The following is a 22,681-nucleotide window of genomic DNA, read 5'->3' as shown; positions in this document are numbered from 1 at the left end:
ACCAATTAATTTATTTTACATTTGTTGACTTGGGAAGTCTGGCTGAGCACAATGGCCCTTTTTCTGGGGAGGTTTGGGAAAAAAAGCTCCAGTATATGTAGTACAAACAGAATCTTTTAAGTTATACAATATCAACAATGTCAGGCAGAATACAATTAAAATAAATTTTAGAATGTCAAAACAGATAAGATAGCAAATATACTGCATTTAAACCAAGAAAGAAAATGTGCTGGAATATACACAAAATTCCAAATTCATTTTTATCTAAAACAGTAAAAGAATGTATTAAGACAACTTACTTGGATCTTGGGCTGCAACAAAGCTCACTAGAAAATAAAAGAGGAGAAAACAATCAAACAACAGTAAATATAATAATAAACCACCTGTAACAAGTCTTCCATTTATTCAAGTAATGTGTGCATGCATGTGTGTCTGTGCATGTGTGTGTGTGTGTGTGTGTGTGTGTGTGTGTGTGTGTGTGTGTGTGTGTGTGTGTGTGCATGTGTGTGTGTGTGTGTGTGTGTGTGTGTGTGTGTGTGTGCATGTGTGTGTGTGTGTGTGTGTGTGTGTGTGTGTGTGTGTGTGTGTGTGTGTGTGTGTGTGTGTGTGTGTGTGTGTGTGTGTGTGAAGTAAGATGTAACTATGACTGCTTGCAACAATGTGTGCTTGACCTTTTCTCTCTAGGCATTTGCTGTGAAGTGACATTTGTTCCAGTTAAATGGCTCATGTTTTACACTAAAATAAATAGGCAGATACTAGTCTAGACAGGTTAGTATTCAACAGTCTGTTGTGGTTGAGTTATCTTACCAGACATATTTTGTTTTACTCTGGTTCTTTTCTGACTATCAAGCCCTCCCCACATTAGACACTCTAGTGACCAGTTTGCTCCCCTGGATGACACCACTATGGCTCATGAATTTCCTGGGTGCAAGGGTCAAGTATTCCACCAATGCCATCATTATCCATGGTAATGATCAGGGTTTCATCTCAGGCATTTTATTTCCATCACTTCTAGCTTCCTCAGCTGACCAGGTACCCATACCAAACTGAACTAATTATTCTCCATAGCCTCCCCAAACTGCTTGCCATCTCAGGCCTTTGCATTGATAACAGCTGCAGTTGATGCCTTCCTGGCTTTTCAAAGCACAAAGTCATAGATATAGACCCACCTGTTAGTATTACATAGAAAGCTCATTTTTAACCTGATGGCTTCCTGTCAGTGTTTGTGCCTGTCATCAAGTGATATGGTTACTGGCAGGACACACCAACCACATTTCAGCCACAGCTCCTTTAGCCACCTTTACTGTTGAGGTTTTGAACAGAGTCCATACTCTGACCTCTCCATTTACATGGAATCCAGCATCTTAGTCTTAGGTGGGTTCACAGAGAGAAACACACTGATGCACCACTCACCAGGTTGAGTAAGGAGAGGGTCACAGTTATAGGTTCATAGAAGTGTATTAAGCTAATGGCCCTGGAGCCTAGCCCATATAAGTGCACTGGCATCGTGCCGCCTGACATTAGTTCCAGGTGCCTCTATCAAGTACGGCACAGTGGTGCAGCAGTAGCATTGTTGCCTCACAGTAAGAGGTTCTCTGGTTTGATTCTCAGCTGGGGTGCCTTCAGTGCAGAGTCTGCATGCCACCCCTGTGTTCATGTGGGTTTCCTCTGGGTGCTCCGGTTTCCTTTCAAATTACAAAGACATGGGTCTGAAGCATTTTTCCCAGGGCCTCCACTGAAAATTGCCTCATTCCAAGTCAGAATTTCCTGGTTAACAAATGTTAAATAAATAAAAGTAGAGCCAATGCCTATTGGGTGCCAGGATTTTCCATATCATGCATGCATTCATGTCCTTTGCACCACAAGTCCACATAAGACACAGTCATAATACACGTGGGAGTAAGTTATATGGAACGTACCTCTATGGACTATATGGAGAGTGATATGATGGAGCTCTTGTAATATGTGACCAAGCGTGCAAGAATCTAACCTTGAGCAGCATTTTACCATCACCAAAAATTATACTACAGTACAAACAATTATTGACTTCAACAATTGGCTTAGCTTTTGGTGTCATCCAAAATGGATCTAGCATAGATCAGCCTGGGAGAAGATGGTTGATTGTCCTAACTGCTGTACTAGGGATGGTCTGCACCCATCTCCTCCAGGCTTTTGTATAACGGCTAAAATATAGTCCACCCCCATAGTGCCTTTTTAGGTAATATCAGTCTTCAAAAGCTTCCATCTTAACAAAACAGAATCCAGATAACATAAAGGTACTACTGCCCAATGGTAGGAGCCCTCAGCAAAAAATGTCACTTCCTATAGGCACTGCTTAACCTGGAATTAATACATATATGCATTATCATGGAGACCTGGTCCAATGCCATTGAGAGCTGCCCAACACCTGTAATGCATTCAGGTCCACTGCGCTAAATGAAGGCATTAAAGGCAGCAGTGTCTCTATATTCATTAATCAGGATAATGATCTGGAACTCCTCTATGCCAAACTTTTGCTTAACAAAACCTATTATCACATCATATGTATAGCTATAGGATCCTGTCTATACCTCCTTTGCCCATACCTCTTACCTGACTAGTATGGTGTGCCTGTGCATTAGGGCAAACACCATATTCCTAAGGGACTTCAACTAACCCTTCATCAAGTGGAAGATTTGTACATCCCCTAACATATATATAGGGACAGATTTTAAATATTGTTTGTACAAGCTTAGAAAGTTGTTAGAATTAAAGGACTGGTGTTAGTGTGCATTTTCTGAAGGATATGAAGTCTGAAACTCAAATGTGTGTCATTCTTTAATGACTTCTTCTCAGTGATTTTCCAGAAAACCCTAGATTTTATGAGGCTCAGACTAAAAATATGAGGCAAAAATCTGGGGAGTTGAGAGGTATGAAGCTCAGAGATTTCTGGACTTCATAAATACAAACTCTCTTTACTAGTGAGTCTGTATCCCAACTAGGGGAGACAAAATCCTGGACTTGGTCCTCACCAATATGCGATAGCTCTATTCCACACCAGTTGCAACGACCTCACTAGGCAATCAAAGTAGCGTAGCTAAGGCAGGGTGAGAGGACAACTGTCCCAGGTACAAAGTGTTGAGAGGAGGTGCAGTCAGCCATCAGCTGATCCCAGTCTCTCTTTAATGCAATACTGGCTTCTAAAAGCCAGTATTGCATTTGCTGTCAAACCCGAGTACCGTAGTACTCTCTGTGTGTGGTCTAAAACCTGAGCACTTTAGTGCTCCCTTCAGGGATGGTATAAACTGTAGCAACTGTTTGCTACATTTGTAGTAAACAGTTTGCTACAGTTTAAAAAGAAAAATGCCTTTTTAAACTAAAATATGAGTACCATAGTGCTCTGTGCAGTTAGGGTATAAACTGTAGCAAACTATTTGCTTCATTTGTAACAAACAGTTGGCTAAAGATTAAAAAGAAGACTTTTTTAAATAAGTTGAAGGAGGTATACCTATCAGCCTCTTAGAGCAAGAAATCTGGACAAAGCCATAAATAATGTGGGGACAAACATAGCCAGCTTTAGGCACCAGTGAACCCTGTGGTCACTGGGGGCCCCCTGTTCCTGGGTCCCCCAACTACAGCAAGTTATTTTATCTTGATATTTTGTAACACATCTGTAAAACCAACAAAATCTAGTACAACAGTCTTAATACTTCATAAACCATGTGGTTAATAACTCATTTATGCCGCCTTTAAAATTCAAAGATATCTCTAGTTATAGCAACAGTCTTTTTAACAAGTAACAGGCTTCACAATTCCATTAAATATTTTATAACTGACATAATGCCCCTGGCTTAGTTTGGACATTCTCTTTACTAAAACTGACAACATAGCTAGCTTTAGGTACATGCAATATCTGTGGCTGCAGGTGGGTCCCCTTAATCATCCTTGACTCTGTGGTGGCCTCATAAAAGCTGCTGCTAGATGGCGAAAAATGAGAAGTAAAAAATATATTAATTTCTGATTACCCTGTTTAACATGAACAGGGCTGTGAGATGACCCTCAGGATACAGTTAATAATGGCCTCTGCTCTCAACCCATTGCCCATTCTAAAACCAGCTCTGCTCAGATGTCTGTGTATAGAGACAGCTGCTGTAGGTTATGTGAGGGGGGGGGGCTGGGGATTGTGCAGTTATGACTTCTTTACATTTCATCACAGTCAGACCTTAGAGGTGTGCACAGGAGGTCATGGTAGCTTGTGTTTGGGCTGAGACCAGTGTGGTCATTGTTTCTTTCACTTTTCTCACAGCCCTCAGAGGAGTACAGATAAGGTTTTTATAGCTTGTGTAGGGCCAGTGTGCTGTCTTGGAGCAACAAAGTAGAATACATTACTGTGATCATTACTTTTTTCACTTTCCCCCACAATCACACATCAGGCACATATACAGGTGCCTTTGAGGGGTAGGGATCAGAAGTTACAAGGCATGCTATGTAAGTCAGCAAACACTTGAAATCATGAATGCGGCAATTTGAATCTCTGCTTTCATCCCAGTCTAACACCAAAGGGATGCATAGGCAATAACTGCCTTTCTTGAGGGGTTAGGGAGGCAGGAAGTATTCCCAGATAGGACCTGTGTATCCTCACAATTCGCTTATTAGTTTATTGTGAGCTACTATTTTAACAGTTTTCAATTTTAAGCTTTGGGCACAACTTATGTCTTCCTTGAAAGGAAAACAAAACAAAAAAGACTGAATTCTTTTCTTAGTCATGATGTATGTTTATGCCACCATTGGATTAAAAGGTTGAGAACTAGGAAAATGCTTTAAAATGGATCCCAGAGCATCTATATCCCCATGGCTTCTTGGACCCTGGCCTATTTGAGTTATTTCCTAAGTGGTTATTATTTTTCTTACTTGCTTAGGAAAGGTGTGTTGAAAGGATACAAGGTAAACTAAAGCTGAACAGCAGCACAATTTCTTTATTTAATCATAACTTCGGTTTAAGTCATCATTGGATGAAAAGGTCGTGCAAAAAGAAAATAAAGTTTAAAATACAAGTCGGAGCACATAGAAAGTCATTGCTTCTTGAAAAATTAGAAAAAGTAAGTCAAAATGTGACAAAAGGAAGTAAAAGAAATGTGCAGGGTATGGGGATCCCAAGTTAGAGGAAACAAAGTGAGGACTGTAGGGTACATGTGGAGGTGGGGGTTGAAACGGTAAGCCTAGGATGTCATTTCACTTAAGTCCAACCCTGTACATGGATCTGATGTAATGGATCATTGCTGCAATTAAATGCCAGTAATGGTGAATGTCCCTTTGTGAGATAGGCTAGCATACTATCATAACATAGGCCTTTTGTAATGTAAGCACATTGTAGCTACAGGTCAGTCTGTCCATACTACTCCTAAAGATTTGCAGCATGAACTAAAAGGTTGCTTAGGAGTGGCAGTGACAGGGTGATACTCAGACTGGAAGTACCTAAGGGGGGCCCCAACTTTACATTTGCTGGGGTCCCCCAAAATGCTAACACCAGCCCTGGGGACAAAGGCCCAAAAATAGAGACAATTTTTAAATATTGCTCTTGCAAACTTAGAGAGTTGATAGAATAACAAGCTTTGCTTTAGCATGAAATTTATGATGGGCACGAAGTCTGAAACACAAATGTCATTACTTTCTGTCTTTAGTCTTTAATGATTTGCCAATAATGTACCACAATTTTATGAATAATGGGCCAAAAATATGAGGCAAAAATATGGACATTCTACAAAAATTTATACAGTTGAGGGGTATGGAGGGAGGGTTGGGGGCAGGCACAGAAATGAGACCTGAATGGCTTGGGCAGGAGGGGGGGTGCCATGCATCTGGCCACCCTGTTGGTGAGCTAGTTGAAGGAATATCTGCTTTTTTTGTTTGCATTTTAAAGGAAGAGAGAAGGAGTGGGGGCACTGGTTCATAGTACAGGCCCAGGGTGCTGGTTGAACCAACTAATCTCGTGGTCAACTGGAGCATAAATCAGTCACATTCACCATGAGGCTGATGCCAAAAGCATCTTCAGATACCTCATTGCTCAGAGGTTATGTGAAAGGTAATCAACTAAAACTGAGTGACGACCTGGTTAAAATCAGCAGCCTCCTCTGACCTGATGACCTCACTCCATATGCAAAATCCTTTACTGCCAAAATAGCTACATAGATGAATCTGTCACCCTCTGAAATAAATGCAATGTTAAATTTAAAAATAAACCCCTGTAGTGGAACCCAAATATAAAGAGGCTCTACAGTAAAAGATAAAAAAACTCATTGCACAAAATAAAAAAAAATGTAACTCTCAAAAGGTGAAGAACTCTCTTTCTAAACTTACCAAGGAACTCTGATCTCGGATGATCAAACTGAAGGTAGATGTGAGGCAAAAATAGCTACCTAGCAAATGACAGCCATAACAGATTCTCAAACTGTATCAGAAACTATAGAAAAATGCTCAGCTCTACATAAGGCTAATAGTAAATGATATCATATACTCAGACCATGTGGTCATAGCCAAACTACTAGCATGTAGATGTAGCTCTAATGTCACCCCCACTCTCTCCCACTACATTCCCAGATGACATACCACCATCTATACCCCCCCAAAATCTCCCAACAACAGTTCTTCTAAGCACTTTCCATGGCCAAGAACACTGGTTCTTTAGGACCAAATAACATCATACCTCTCAAACTCTTAGAGGAAGAAATCTGGACAAAGCCACAAATAATGGGGCTACAGAAGCTCAAAAATACGGACACATTTTAAATATTGTTCTTACAAATTTAGAAAGTTGATAGAATAACAAGTTCTGCATTAACATGAATTTTCTGAACAATATGAAGTCTGAATCTCCATCATCTGCCATTATTTTCTGACTTCAAGTCCTCAATCATTTAACAGCAATTTGCCGAAAAACACAATTCTTATGAGAAATAGACTAAAAATATGAGGCAAAAATCATGACATTCTGCGAAAATCTGGACAGTTGAGTGGTATGGATAACATACCAGTCTGCTGACTGACTAGCCTGAAACAGGACTTGATAAACCCCTTGCCGAAGGTATACAACACCATTCTCCAAACAGACTTTGTGTGACATGAATAGATTACAGAACAATCACATCCTCTGCACAAAGGAGGCTCTGATCAAAAATTTACCAAAACAGCAGAGGCCACCAAAGCAGACACCCAAACAACTACCACCTCACGACCCAACACATGCAACACATAGACCACACAGTCAGAGTGTCAAACAGTCACAGCCCTTAAGGCCAAACAAAATGCCAGACACACTTGTCATTGGTGATTCCATAGTCAGACACACTGACGTCCCGCTCACCAGACTGAGTAAGGAGAAGGTCACAGTAAGCTGCCTGTTGGGCGCTAGAATCCGCCACATAACGCAAGCACTCAGGTCTCTCAACAGCAGGTACAAGTACGACTCAGTCATTGTCCACGCTGGTGTCAACGACCTGAGACGCACCTCTTGGACTACATGAAAAGGGACATCGAGGAGCTCTCTGATTATGTAGCCCAGGCAGGTATGACCCAGACCTTGAGCAGTATCCTACCTTCACCTAGAATGATGCCACAATACAGTGATAAGATGATCAGCTTTAATAATTGGCTTAAATTCTGGTGACATTCAAAGGGAATCATATGTCTGTCTGCCTGGGATGACATGCTGGACATGCCACGCTGCTTCAAGTAAGGGACGGCTTGCACCTGTCACCCTGGGCTTCCGGATATTGGCAAAGGCTCTTGCCACCCCATAGTGCCTTTTTAGGCAAGGCTCAAATTCTAAACCTACCACCCTAGAACACAAAAAGGAAAAAACTAAGGGTAATGCTGCTCAGTGCCAGAAGTCTCAATCTCAAGATGCACGCACTCGAGGCCCTTCTCAATATGGAGAACATCGATGTCTGTGCTGTGACAGAAACCTGGTTCAAGGCTCCTGAGAGCACCCCAGCACTAACAGGTTTCACCTCATATCATGCGTTCCGCCCCAAAATCCGGACAACACCAAGAAAGGAGGGTGTCCATATTCATAAAGGACACCCACACCTCAAGGTTGGTGGCAACGCACGATGCATCGGAGACCATCCAGGTGCAATTAACCATAGGCAAGACTGCTCTGCAATTTGTAGCATGTTACAGGCCACCCTCTCAAACTCAGAAACCTCACATGGCCTTCCTGAAAACATTGGAGGATAAATGTATCTCCAAACACCATCATACTAGGTGACTTCAACTACCCTAATATAGACTGGGAACACTACTCAAGCCCGAACACTCTAACCCAAAGATTCCTGGAGTTCATAAACTCAAATGCCATGGAACAACTAGTCACCATCCCCACAAGAGGAGAAAACATACTTGATCTCATCATCACGAACATGGGATCAAAATGTTCAACACCGAAGTATACCCCTCACTGGTGAGATCAGATCATAAACTAATCTCGCTGGAGGTCCTCATCCCGCCCCACCTGAAACAAAAAAGACCACAGTGAAAACTTCTCAAAAGCCGATTTCACACTTCTAAAACTAGTGTGGTCTCCTTTAAGGCCCCTGAGCCAGTGGTAAACATTACTCAAACCGCTGAATCACTTACAAATGCCTTCTACCAGCACCTACAGGACTGCATGGATCAGGCAATCCCAAACAAAACTAAGACTCTCTGTACCAAAGGCAAGCATCCAGTCTGGTGGACCCCAGCCATAAACAAGCTCTACAACAAAAGGAGGAAGCTACTACAAGATAGAGCAAAATCCTTGAAAGGTAAGACACCTTTGATCATTATAAGTAAAAACTAAGAGCTCTCATAAAATCATCCAAGGCAAATTTTGAGAGAAAAATCACCAAGGACTCTAAAGACAATCATAAGGCCTTCTTTAGCTATGTTAGAAACCTAGGAGGAAACTCCCAGATATGCTCAGAATTAGTTCAAAATGATGTGAAAATTACTGAACCTACACACATTGCCAACATACTGGCTGACAGGTTCAGTGCAAACTTCTCCCCTCCCCAAAAGGAGAGATATCTATTCCAGAGGATTGTAGCCCCCCAAACATCTCCAATGCCCAGGTGAGAACTGCACTCACTAAGGCAAAAAACACAGCATCCATGGGAGCGGATGGTGTCCCGGGCTGTGTGCTTCATGAACTCAACGAGGAATTAAACCCACAGTTAGGACAGCTGTTTAATCTTAGCCTCACCTCAGGATACGTATCCAAGGAGTGGCGCACGGCGACTGTGGTCCCACTTCATAAGGGCGGTGCCTCCACAGACCCTGGAAATTACCGCCCCATTAGCTTGACAAGCCTTATCTGCAAAGCCATGGAGAGGATCATAATGGAACTCATAAATAAAGACATAGGGAACTTGCAGACTTTGGATCCAACCCAGTTTGGCTTTGTCAAAGGCAGATCCTGCCTCTTAAACTTGGTTGACTTTTTCGAGACAGTCACCAAGGCCATTGATGAGGGAAAGGCAGTCCATACAGCCTACCTCGACCTGGCAAAGGCCTTCACACAATACCCCACTCAGGTATCATCGAAAAACTCATCAGCTTGAATGTAAACCCATACATCACAAGATGGGTTGCAAACTGGCTAAGTGACAGAACCCACAGGGTCAGAGTTGCTGGAGCCATGTCAGACTCAAAGCCTGTCACAAGTGGTGTCCCACAGGCTCAGTCCTGGGTCCACTCTTGTTCGGCATCTACTTTTCTGAAGTACAAGCAAACACAGGAGGGTTATGGCTGACAAAGTTTGCAGATGACTGCAAACTGGGCGCCATAGTCGAAAACACATCTGACACAGATATCCTCCAGAAGGGCCTCACAGAAACGGATAACTGGTGCCAGAGCCATGGCCTGAAGTTAAACGCCAAAATTGGCATAGTCATACCCTTCGGGAAAAACAAGGTTACCCCTAGCTACCATATAGATGGCAATCCACTGAGCACAGAAAATGTCATCAGGGATCTGGGGAACCAGGTTGACAGTAGCCTTCGCTTGACACTCATGTTGCTAAAGTAGTTAGGAAAACCTTCTATATCGCCCACCTGATCATGAAGGGATTCACATCTAGATCAAGGGAGGTCATCGTCCCCTGTACTCATCACTCATTAGACCTATGATTGAGAACAATGCCCGTTGGTATGTATCTGACCAGACACCTGCTGCAGCTTGAAAGGCCCCAAAAGTTCCTCACCAAAAGGATAAAGGGTCTCAAAAATATGTGTTATGCTGCCCGACTGAAAGAACTCCAGCTCTATTCAGTCTCATACCGCTTGCTCAGAGGTGACCTGTGCCTGACATATAAGGCCATGTCAAACCCAGATTTGATGAATATGCTTCACCTCAAAAATCTAGATCCCTCAGAACCACAAGGGCGGAGACTTAAACCTTGACACGGTTATAAATAGAACGTGCTGGAGGGACAGATTCATCACCCAGAGACTCCCTATGCTGTGGAACAAAATCCCGGTACATGTGAGGCAGAGCACCTCTCTGGCCTTGTTCAAGAGGAATCTTGGCCAATGGATGGGAGATCGCAGATATACCCCAGGGATTACTTCAGTGTCACTGCTTGACAGAGGCACAGCAAAATGATTGGCATAGTTTTTATTCAAACTAAAGGGGTGGCGAAAGCCACATAACTATGGGCTAGGCTTATAAATGCCCTTGGGCAGATAGCCTAGTATGAACCTATGAACCTATAAGATGAGGCATCAACAAACCCAGGTAATTACAGTCCCATAACCAGGCTCACCTTAAGAGAGAAAATCATTATGGAATTAATAAATAATGAGACATTTATTTTTATCTTATTTATATTTGGTTCATAGGTTAGTACTAAGCTAACTACCCTTGTAAGCCATTTTAAGCCTAGCCAATTATACCTTGTGAGACTCAAACCCTGCACTTTGTGTTTGTACAGCAAACACCTTAACCATTAGGCCATTTGTTGTGACAGCCCAGGTAAATAAGATCACATAAGAAATGTACAAGACATCATTACAGATAAAAGGATATGCTAAATACATACATACACACACAAACACACACACACACACACACACACACACATATATATATATATATATATATATATATATATATATATATATATATTTGCTTTTTTACAGATGCAAGAATATGCAATAAGATTTAATTCACAAAACAGTTTACAATGTCCAAACATGGATGGAAAGTGGAATCATGCTTAACAGAGCTTTTTTTTGGATAAGATGCGGCCATAATGACTAAAATGGCTTATGCTACAGGGATAGCAGCATATCATTGTACAGAGAGGTATGAAGACATTAGAAGAGTTGAGTGTGAAAAGCTGCAGAAAAGGATATCACGGGGAGAGGACAGCGAAATGGTAAGAGAGGCATGCAGAGGGAAGAGGAGTAGAAAGGAGAGAACGTGTGAGAGATGCAAATAGAAGAGGGAGGTAGGATAAATGAGGGACAGTAAGTGAAGGGATGACAAGATGAGATAAGGAAGGATGATAAAGGGGTGTGAGAGAGCTGCAGGGTTCATGCAACATAATCTACAGGTAGCCTACAAGCTCATGACTCAAGCCATTCTGGTTTTGTCAAGACCAGGTCCTGCCTGCTTAACCAGGTGGATTTCTTTTAGGCAATGAATGAGGGAAAATTGATGCATATTGCATATCTATACGTTGCAAATGTGTTTAACGGTATCCCAGGCATTGCTGATAATCTTTCTGAGTTAAATTTTAATCTCTATGCAACTCATTGAATAGCAAATTGGCTCAAAAACAGAACTGATAAAATTAAGGTGGGCAGCTCTACCTCCTCAAAAATAAATGTCACTAGTGGTGTATCCTTAGGGTTCAGTCCTTAGGCCACTCTTCTTTGGCATTTACTCTTGAAAGTCAAAGCTAATACTAAGGGTTTGTGGCCGATGCAGACTTGATACCCTTGTAAACTGTCTACAGATAACCAAGGACCTCCAAGGCAGCCTTTCTCAAACCAATAGCTGGTGTCAAAACTATAGACTAAAACTATATATCAAAAAATGTATAACAGTCTCCCTCAGCAAGCATAACATCCCCTGAAAATTGATCCAGTAGTTATCATCCCTGGATTTGAAAGTTATTAGGGTGATTATTGAGTATAATGTTGTCTTCAGTATGTCCCTGTCCAAAGACCTAACACAATTTGAATTACCACAATGATTTCTCACCAAGAAAATTAAAGGTTTATGTCATAAAACCTACACTGACCATCTCAAAGCCTTGCTTCTTTTCTCAGTGTCATACAGACTACTGAGGGTCAATCTCCATCTCTTGTACTGAACCTCAGCAGAATAATACACGTCCACAAGTTGAATGGTCCATAAACACACACTTTAGAGATCCTTCTGCCTCCTAAAACATGAACAGAACATCTTGAAGGGATAGATATGTACCACAGACAATACGGCTTCTATGGATTTGTCTTCCTCTCCACATAAACCAAAGTATTCACACAAACATAATGTTGACGAATGAATGTGAAACAAAAAATTCACCCCTGGTTTAACACCCGTGTCTCTTATGGATAGGAACAATGTGTACATTTTCTGTCATGACTTAGCTTATTCATACAATTTCTTGGGGATACAGGGCTGGGCTTCTAAACATCATCACGAGTCAGTAGCCTAGTAAGTACTTATGAATCAATGTATTTATGAAAAAGCTGTGATGGAGGTGAACTCATTCCATAGTCAGATCAGATAAGTACCTTTATAATGCACTTGAGCTTCCTAGGTATATCCAGCTGTCACCTCAGCTATGTGATCAAAGCCAGTACCAAATGATTTTCATTTGACACTTAAGCACCATTCCTGACTGGAGAAGTCTACAAAATATAATCTTATGTCAGATGATATGGTGTTTAATATGGCCAATCCATGACTAATATGGAATTATAATAGTAACTTACCTCTAAAGTGTAGATCAGGCAAATCATTGCTTCCTAATCCTACCTCTTGCGCTATCTCTGCCATATCCTGTATAAGTTTTAAACCCTTCTACTAGGAAGTACAGTTAGTAGCTGCTATCTTAGCCAATTAACACCATGGGTTAGACTACAGAATAAGTAGGCAGTGTCTTATTAAATATCACACCCCCCAGGGCAGGACTACAGGATCAGTAGGTGGTGCTTTATTGAATTTTACACCCCTGGGCAGGACTACAAAATCAGGCAGTAACTTATTAAAAACTAAATCTACACTCTGAGAAGACTGAATGCTTTAAGTATCTGGGTCTCTGGCTTGATCCAACACTGAACCTTCATACTCACTTAGGAAAAAAAGAAGTCAGAAATAAACTTAGCACTTTTCTGGGACAAAGCCATCTCTTCACCGCTCTCTTCCTCCACTTGGTCTGCTATTGGTAAGAGTTCCACTTGCACAACTTTTATATGGTCTTCCTGATATTGCTTCAGCCTATGCAAATAACTCCCCTACCCCTCAAACCATCTCTAATCCCATCTGTCATTTCATCACTAACTCATTCTCAGGAACATCAGTGCCTTCTACTACACAAAGCAAAGTGGCTCTCAACTCTTTAAATTACGATAACTTAAAAGGTTTGCCCCATATTAAAAAAACCTCCACAAAAAAATAAATATTTTATATAATATAGGCAATTTCTTCCAAACTGCATCCTCTCTCTCTATGCCAAGAGCCTCCCTGCAGTTTGTCAGACATGCCTTTCCCATAGTTACTCCCTCTCTTTGGTTGTTTCTCCTTTGCCTCCTCAGAACCCCCCCCCCCTCCATCTTCTCCTTCACGTTCTGAAAGGATCTTAAATCCACCCTGCAGCCACAAGCCAAGTGCATTTGTCTCCCTAAAGAGCAGACCAACTAATCTCCCACTAATTTCTGTCATGTAATCCTCCAACCCCCCTTTCACTCTCCCCTCCCTTCAATTCTGTTCATAATTAAATACATTTTGGAGTTACTGTTTGTGTACTCTCTAACCTGCTGCAGTTGTAACATTCATTTCGTGATTTTGAACTTCTTGCTTACACATCTTAACTTATAATTTGTTGTATGTAGTTAATATTTGTATTTAGCAATGCCAATAATTTAACATGTGAATTTCTTTACACAGGCTGTGACTGAAATTCATCAGTGTTCATCAGTGCATTAACCAGATAGATAAATAGATAGATAGATAGATAGATAGATAGATAGATAGATAATAGATAGATAGATAATAGATAGATAGATAGATAGATAGACATACAGATAGATAGATAGATAATAGATAGATAGATAGCTAGATAGATAATAGACAGATATATAGATAGATAGATATAGATAGATATAGATAGATGATAGATAGATAGATAGATAGATAGATAGATAGATAGATAGATGATAGATAAACAGATAGATAGATAATAGATAGATAGACAGATAGATAGATACATAGATGATAGATAGATATATAGATAGACAGATAGATAGACAGATAGATAGATAGATAGATAGATAGATAGATAGATAGATAGATAGATAGATAGACAGATAGATGATAGACAGATGATAGACAGATAGATAGACAGAGAGATAGAAAGATAGAGAGATAGATAATAGATAGAGATAGATAAAGCTCCATAGCAGGAGACAGATCAGCACCACTTGAGAAGTCTGGTTTCAGAGCAAATGAAGTTTGTTTGTGTCTTTCGGCTTTTCCCGGTTAGGGGTCATCACAGCGGAACTCCGGTCCGCTAATGATTGGCAGTTGATTTTATGTGCCAAGTTACCAGCCCTGATGCACAACCTTCAATGAAGGTATGCCCATTCACGCATGTCACTCTAGCTGAGAATTGAACCGGACAGCGTCTTACTGTGAGGCGACAACGTTACTGCAGCACCACCACCACCGCGGCGTACAGCCAATATTAAATCTGAGTCATTCTATTTTCTTTTACAAGCTCTGCTCCTTTCCCAGCAGAGAGGTGACAGTTTATTTCACAAAAGCCAGTTTATGTTGCCACAGACTACTTCACCTTAATCCTTCATGCCACTTGGTTGGCAATTCACTCGGCATAGGTCTATAGGTTCATAGAAGGTTACTAGGCTAACAACCCTAGAACCCTTTCAAGCCTAGCCATATTTTTCCCAAGTTGCCCTAATTGTTGGTGGTTAGGTGAGTGAAGTTCACAGAAGTAAGGCTCTATGGTAGTTAATAACAACTTCATCTAACCAGGAGAAACATGGGCGAAACCCCAGGAATTAATTTGTGGTCACCCATCCTGTGCTCTAGGTTGTGTTTGAAGAGAGTCAGGGAGGAGTTCTGTTTATATAAATTGGAATCTTGTTCCAGAGAAGTAGCAGTCTCTGGGAGATGTTTCTATCTCTCCAGTATGACCTGTTCATATCATAGGCTAAATTAAGATCCTTGGACCAAGTGACCCTTGTGCAGTTTGATTTATGAATGTGTAGCATTTCTTTTAGGGCATGATCAGAGACTTCCCTGTAAGCCAGGCACAGGTCAGCCCTTAGCAATCTGTAGGAGACAGAATACAGTGACAGGGCTTTCAGTCTTTCTGCATAATACTTGTTTTGTGCATCTTGTAATTTCTTGGTGAGAAACTTCTACGGTCTCTCCAGTTGCTGCAGGAGTCTGGTGAGGTACATGCACAAGGGAGCATTGTACTCAATTATTAGTCTGATGATGGCCAAGTATAATGGAATTATAGCATCCTTAGATCTAAATGTGCCGCATTTACTAATACGATTTGCCACACACAAGTATTTCCTTACCACTTTGGATACATCATGGTCAAAGTATAGGTTGTTATCAATCTCAGTACCCAGATCACATACCTACACTTAGGGTGTTGCTGTCTATTATGTAATTAGCAGGGATGTCAGCTAATTACATAATAAGCATAAGCATTTTGTTTTGCATTTAGCTTTAATCTGTGGCTTTGGCACCAATCATTTGTCTGAGTTGACCCGGTCTGCAATATATTAACATCCTTGGGAGACCAAATGATTCCTCCCAATTTGCAATCATCAGTGAACTTGGTCAGTCACAGGCCATCCAAGTTTCCTGGACTTCTGAGAAATAAATTCCAAACAGTAAGCGGCCCAGCACAGAACCCTGTGGCACACCACTGGTGACTGGTCTTTTGCTAGAGGTAAAGTCACCCACTTTGACAGCATGTGTCCTGGCAGTGAGCCAGTTGGCTACTCCTCTGGTAATGTAGGAGTTAATTCCCAATTGGAAGAGTTTCTCTATAATACCTGAGGTGGGGATTGTGTCAAATGCCTTGGCTAGGTCAAGATAGTCGGTATGCACTGTTTTTCCCTCGTCCAGGGTCTTGGTGACTTTCTCAAAGAAGCCAATCATGTTTAACAAGCATGATCTACCTTTAACAAATCTGAATTGGGTTGGGTCCAGAGTTTGGTGATTACCTGTCCTTGTTAATAGGGTTCATAATGATTCTTTCCACTGCCTTGTACATGAGGCTAGTCAAGCTTATGGGCCTATAATTCCCATGGTCAGTTGATGGTCCCCCTTTGTACAGAGGAATTACTGTTGCTGTCCTCTTTTCTGCTGGAACATAGCCAGTTTGCAGGCTATGGTTAAACAAGGATCCAAGTGGATCTGCTAGGCCATGTTTTAAGTTGTTTAAAAGGCAGCCTGGGATGTTGTCTGGTCCTACTGATGCCTTGTTTTTGGCCTTGTAGAGCACTGAGATAACCTTCTCTCTTGAGGTAATAGGCTGAGAAATGGTGGCAGGTATACTTTGGGGGATGACTGAGGGGAGAAAGGAGGTGAGGTTTGCTCCAAATATGCCAGCTAGCAGGTTGGGTAACGAGTTTATATTACGTTATCGAACATTTACAAGTTTGAATATCATATTATCAAACCTGTAAATGTTCTAAAACGTAATAAAAAAAACATAAAAATTAACCCCCAAACGTCTTAAGCAGGGGGGCAAGCCCCCCTGCACCCCCATGCCCCCCATTACTTAAATATACCAACTCCGAGATCGCACTACAGTGCAGAAAAGGGAAATCTTCCCATTCTGCACTGTAATGGAGATCTCCGGTGACACGCTCACACATCGAAAAATTTGAACAGTTGGTGCCGGCCATATAATTTTTTTCGCTGTGTGATAACATGATATAGACCCTGGATATCATCTCCAGTTCAGTATTGGTGGTGCCATCCACAAACAGTTTGACGCATAGATGGGTATTCAGTTTTACATTTTGGTTGTATTAAAGAATGCCTTGTGATTATCCTTAGCTAGGGAGGCTATTTTCCTTCATAATTAACACTGGAGGACTTGACAAGATGTCTAATTTATTTATTTAAGCTAGGGAGGGATTTCATCCTCTACTGAGCCAGTTCTCTCCTGTTCTTGGACATTAGTTTTTTTTTCTTGTTGTATAGGCTGTTTATACTTGGGGTCCACCAGGGTGTTTATTTTTTTGGCAACACCTGGTTTTAATCCAGTCAGGTACAGCCAATACTATATAACTGCTTAAGTGGCTATACAAAGCATTGGAGTAACCTTCTGCATAGGAGTCTGTGTTGTCTGCATTTGAGGGGGCTTTGAAACTTCTTATACCATCAATTAGTATGAGGTGGTTTGTCTCTGAAAAATTCTTAAGCATTTTTGAGTTTGATGGGGTATCTGGTCTTATAATTTCAGTGAACGAGATATATTTATGGCCTGATCTTACCAGAGAGGGCATCACACGTGGGAGGGGGCAATGTTCTCCCATGTTAGTGAGTATTGTGTCCAGGACATTTGATCCTCTTGTGGGTGTGCTGACTCGCTGTTCCACTGCATTTGCATTGACAAAGTCCAAGAACCACTGAGCTAGCACATTTGTGGTCATGTATGTTTCCCAGTCAACGGTAGGATAATTAAAATCACCCATGAGTAGGGTGTTGGGCTCTATGGCAAGTGACACAAGTAATTTCAGGTATGTGGTATGCTTTTCCTGTTAATTGGTGGGGGACCTATAGCTAGGTGTGATGTGGTAGGGGGTTTTGCCTATAGTTAATTGGACAAGGAGTAGCTCAAGAGTCGTACTGTTTGACCAGTCTTGAGGTGTACTTATCCTTAATGAAGATGGATACACGTCCTCCTTTGGTTCTTTCCCCCTCAGTTTGTGTTCTGAATGTATGGAAGGCACTGTAGCCCTCCATGGGTGCGGTGCTTTCCATGCCTTTGAACCATGTCTTGGTGACTGCACAGATGTCAGCATCTTCCAAAGTGAGGAGTGCTTCCACAGAGTGCAGTTTCTTCTTTAGACTCCTAGCATTAAGCAGCTGTACCTTGAGTTTGTCTAGAGAGGATTTTATTATGTTGGAAGGTTGTTTATTTTGATTCTGCTTAAAAAAAGGCTCAATAGGGCTAGCTAATGCTTTTGTCAGTATCCAAATGCCTAGAAGAGACAGATGCAGACCATCTCTGGCAAAGCAGTGTGGCCTGTCAACCATGTCTTCCCAGGCTGACAGATACTGGATCCCCTTTGGCTGACACCAGAAGCTAAGCCAATTGTTAAAGTCAATCATTTTTTGTTTGTATTGTGGCATCGTCTTTGGAGAAGGTAGAATGCTGCTTAAGGCTAGGCTTATACCTGCTTATAACATATAATCTGAAAGCTCAGTCATGCCTCTCTTCATATAGTCTAGTGAGGTACTTCTCAAGTCATTCACCCCCACATGGAATATGACAGAATCATACCGATACTTGATTTGTGGTTGAGTGACTTGACAGATCCTGACAACTGACAGGCAGCTAACAGTAACCCACTCTTTATCCAACCTGGTGAGCAGAACATCTCTGTGTCTCACAATGGAGTCAGCTATGACCAGTACATTAGGTTTTGTGGCATTACGCCTTATGGGCTTATTTGTTGAGACACTGGTATGCGTGTGTGTTTGTGTGTGTGTGTGTGTGTGTGTGTGTGTGTGTGTGTGTGTGTGTGTGTGTGTGTGTGTGTGTGTGTGTGTGTGTGTGTGTGTGTGTGTGTGTGTTACTATGTGTTGTTGTTTTTTGCATTATTGTGTGTGTGAGTGGTTCCCATTCGGGAGGCCACTGATCATTTGGTACATAACTAGTGATTACCTCCACATATGTTGGTTTATGTGTCATATCCTTATTCATTGTGGGAAGTGTGTGTGTGTGTGTGTGTGTGTGTGTGTGTGTGTGTGTGTGTGTGTGTGTGTGTGTGTGTGTGTGTGTGTGTGACAACCTGTTTGGCATTGCCATTCGATTTGTCATTATGTGAGTCTTGCCTCCAATTTCATACTGTAACTACATCTCTCACATAAAGTATCTGTTTGTTTCAGGATTAAGTGCTGTCGGTATACATGAGACAGTTGCTACATTGCCTCAGGATGCCCGTGTCTATCAGGCTGGCCAGAGAGATGATAGAAAAATGTCTGTCCATGACAGCAGGCTCTTACTGTATGCTTTATTAGGAAATGGAATGGTTTAATTTCACAGGATTGTGCTGGTAGCACTGAGACTACAAGACAGACCTATACTTTGTGTAGGCTGAGGTTATTAATAAGGCAACACTTCTCACTGAGCAACTGAGAAGGGTTTCATTGACAGTTGTTTAGGGAAACTGAGCTTCTAGGCGTTTGTGCTTATACAGGGCAGTGCTAACCACCACTGAGCGAAGAACAGCACTGCTCCAATGGGAGGCTTAAATACTAGCAAAGAGAAACAAGTTTTAAGCTGATTACCAATCAGGAAAGCACACAATAAGCCTTTCACCAGCAATCCCCAACTCAGACAGGTTAGGTCAGCACACTTCAGCCACAAAGGTGCAGAAAATCACCTTCTTACTGTAGAATAGCTGGTTTGGAGTTCAAGTGTAACAAGACCACACAAAATACCTACAACAGCCCTGCAACTAACAGATATAATGTAGTACAGTGCAATCAACTTCTTAAAGCAGCAGCAGACAGTGCAGATTTTTTGCAACTGATGAAGTACAGTCATAGTATATAAGAGAAGTCCAAAAAAATACTTAGAGCCCTTTTGTGTGTTTCCCAGCTCAGACAGACCAGGTAAACACCTACTGCCACCAGATGAATAATTCCCGTCCTTGTAATGTAAAAGCACAGTAAAGGAGTGCCTGGAGTGAAATGTTACCACAAACAAAGTTAAAAAACACAAAATACTGCCACAAACAAAATTAAACATACAGATACAGCAGTGTACTTTAAACAGCTTATAAAAGTGTGATTATTCAATAAAAGTACTTTGCTTTGTATAAATGAGCCAAGAACCACTCAGCTGTACAGATAAGCTGATTAATAAGCCCTTCAGCCATAAAACTACATGTAAACATCTCAAGTGTTTCCCCAACCAAAACAGACCAGGCTACCTCCCGGTGCACTAGATGAAAAATCCACTGACCTCTTGATGTAAAAACACGTGCTTGCTAGAGTGTAAAAATGCACTACTTATCCAACAATTAGCTAGATAATGAATTCAGATAAAGTAAATCAGTGGAACAGACAATCAGAGGCAAAATACACTTTTTCAATAAATGCACAAGGAAAGGCAAATAAGTAATTAAATATATCCACAGCAATGTAGAAAGGAAGGAGCTTATTGAACTCAATATATAGTAGGTGTGGGCAGCTTAAAATCACCAGGTCTAAAAAGCAGATCAACAAAGGGATGGGTGGGTGGAAAAAATGAGCAGGGAATCACAAGCAGAGCATTAGTTTATGCAGGCTTGAAATATTTTCAGCAAAAGACAAAAGCCCAGAAATTCACAATGGATGTAAGTATCACTCAACAGGCAATTAATCGGTGAAAAAACATGTGAAATGTGCAGCATAGATAAGCATAAATAATTTAAGTGTCTATTTTTCACATAGAGCAAAAACACCAGGCAGATTTCTAAAAACATATAAAATGGAACAGGTAAAACAGAAAGCAACTCTAACAATTACAGACAAAAAATATAACTTTACTTTCTCCACCCAGCAATTGATCACCAGCAGTTCTTTAGTTTATGCAAGCTTGAAATCTTCAGCAAAAGACAAAGGCCCATATATTTACAGTGTATTTAAGTATCACGCAAGAGACAATTAAATTAACCAATGAAAAACATCCACCTTTCACTTGTGCTTGTGCTTGGTGAGACCATAGAATTGCTTTGTACAGTTTGACCACAAATATCACCTCCAAATCAGGGTCCATAGGTGTGTTGATGTATTTCAGTTCTTTGTGAGGTTCTTTGATTCTTTGATGCATTTTGAATCAGCATTTTTCTGGTTTCTCCTTATATCATCTGAGCTAAATATTCAAATGATTGTTGGGATGCCAATGTGGGGTGTGACCATAAACAGGTAGGCATCTAAGCTCAACAAAGCCACAACATGTCACTTTGTGCAGAAGACAAAATGGGAAATGGGAATATAACTTAACCTGATATGGTAGCATCCTTTTGCTCCATGCCTTGTCCTGCATAACACATTGAAAACATGGCATGTAGAAATGGAATGATGCAGGCTGATCCATCACATGACATGTAAGTATGGGAGGAGACAGACTAATAATTCACATGACATGTAGGAAAGTGAGGAAATTGGATGGCCTATTAAACATGAGTGACCTGTATCATGGGGTTGTGTATCACAATTCTATTCAAAATAGGAGGGGCTAAGAAAAATGCCACTTACACGCCCACACATCGGAAGTTTAATGGCTTTCAATTAAAATGTATGATATACCTAATTAGAGTTGGGAACAGATTAAAGGCATTAGTCAAAAGTGGTTCTACATCAGATTGCTTAATGGAAGTTATACTAAACAAAAAGGTAAAACAAAAATCAGGAAACACAGTTTTCCTTTTGGGAAATGTTGGGAGTAAAACCTCCTTACATTTCTTATGTAATTATAATAAATTCTGAATCTGCACAGTTAGTTAACTCAGTAAAACCTTCCAGATTTTGCTTCATGCTGTTGTGTTTAATAAGACCTTCATTAGGCGATGCTAATTATTTCTGTTAGAAATGCATAATGAAAAGAATAGTTGGGTAGAGTTACCAGAATCCACCGTGGAAGCTATTCTTGGTTAGAGAATGGGGAAATCATGTCAAATGGTAATCATAATGGCATCACACTTTGGGCGTATAATACTATGAGGCAGTATAGAGAATGGGGAGAGGTGCAGAATAAGCCACATAGGCAACAGGACACAGATTGCAGATTAAATTTATGAGACGAGAAGTTGAAGATAAACAATAAAAAAATAAAATGGAAAATAAACAGTACTGAGCAGTGAAAAAATCAAAAACAGGACTCTCAGTTTGCTTTCTTTTACTTATCACTCAGTCAGAGCTAACTCAGGGCCTATGACATACTATGAGGTTTTACAAACAGTGGGATCATGTATGAGTGAGAGGTTTTGAAAGAATGACTGGCGGCAGATTGTTTCTTGGAATTTCTTAATTGTCAATTGACATTAAACTGAAAGTATTATAGAAAACATTATGGCTGAGAATAACACAGTGACAGCAGGCCAGACTTGTTGATACAAGCTGGGCTCTGGTCTAGAGACAAAGAGTGCGGCATTACCAGGAAAGAAAAAGAATCCTTCTAGCCATAGGTATGTGACTATATCCACTGTTGGGCCCTGGAGCAAAG

The 22,681-nt window shown here is 41.0% G+C and overlaps 1 protein-coding gene across 1 annotated transcript in view; it reads right to left on the bottom strand.

Moving 5' to 3' along the window:
• Nucleotides 1-22,681, bottom strand: part of CDHR4 (cadherin related family member 4) — a 764,521-nt gene that overhangs the window by 705,914 nt on the left and 35,926 nt on the right. Inside the window, exon 2 of the mRNA XM_044078501.1 lies at nt 300-326. Within this exon, the coding sequence (XP_043934436.1) occupies nt 300-326 (27 nt within the window). The remainder of the gene's footprint in view (nt 1-299; nt 327-22,681) is intronic.

This window comes from Protopterus annectens, chromosome 7.part1 (genome assembly GCF_019279795.1).
Source record: "Protopterus annectens isolate FY-2018-M chromosome 7.part1, PAN1.0, whole genome shotgun sequence".
Classification (NCBI taxonomy): domain Eukaryota; kingdom Metazoa; phylum Chordata; order Ceratodontiformes; family Protopteridae; genus Protopterus; species Protopterus annectens.
The sequence above is the reverse complement of the archived record's forward strand: the minus strand, read 5'-3'. Positions and strand labels throughout refer to the sequence as shown.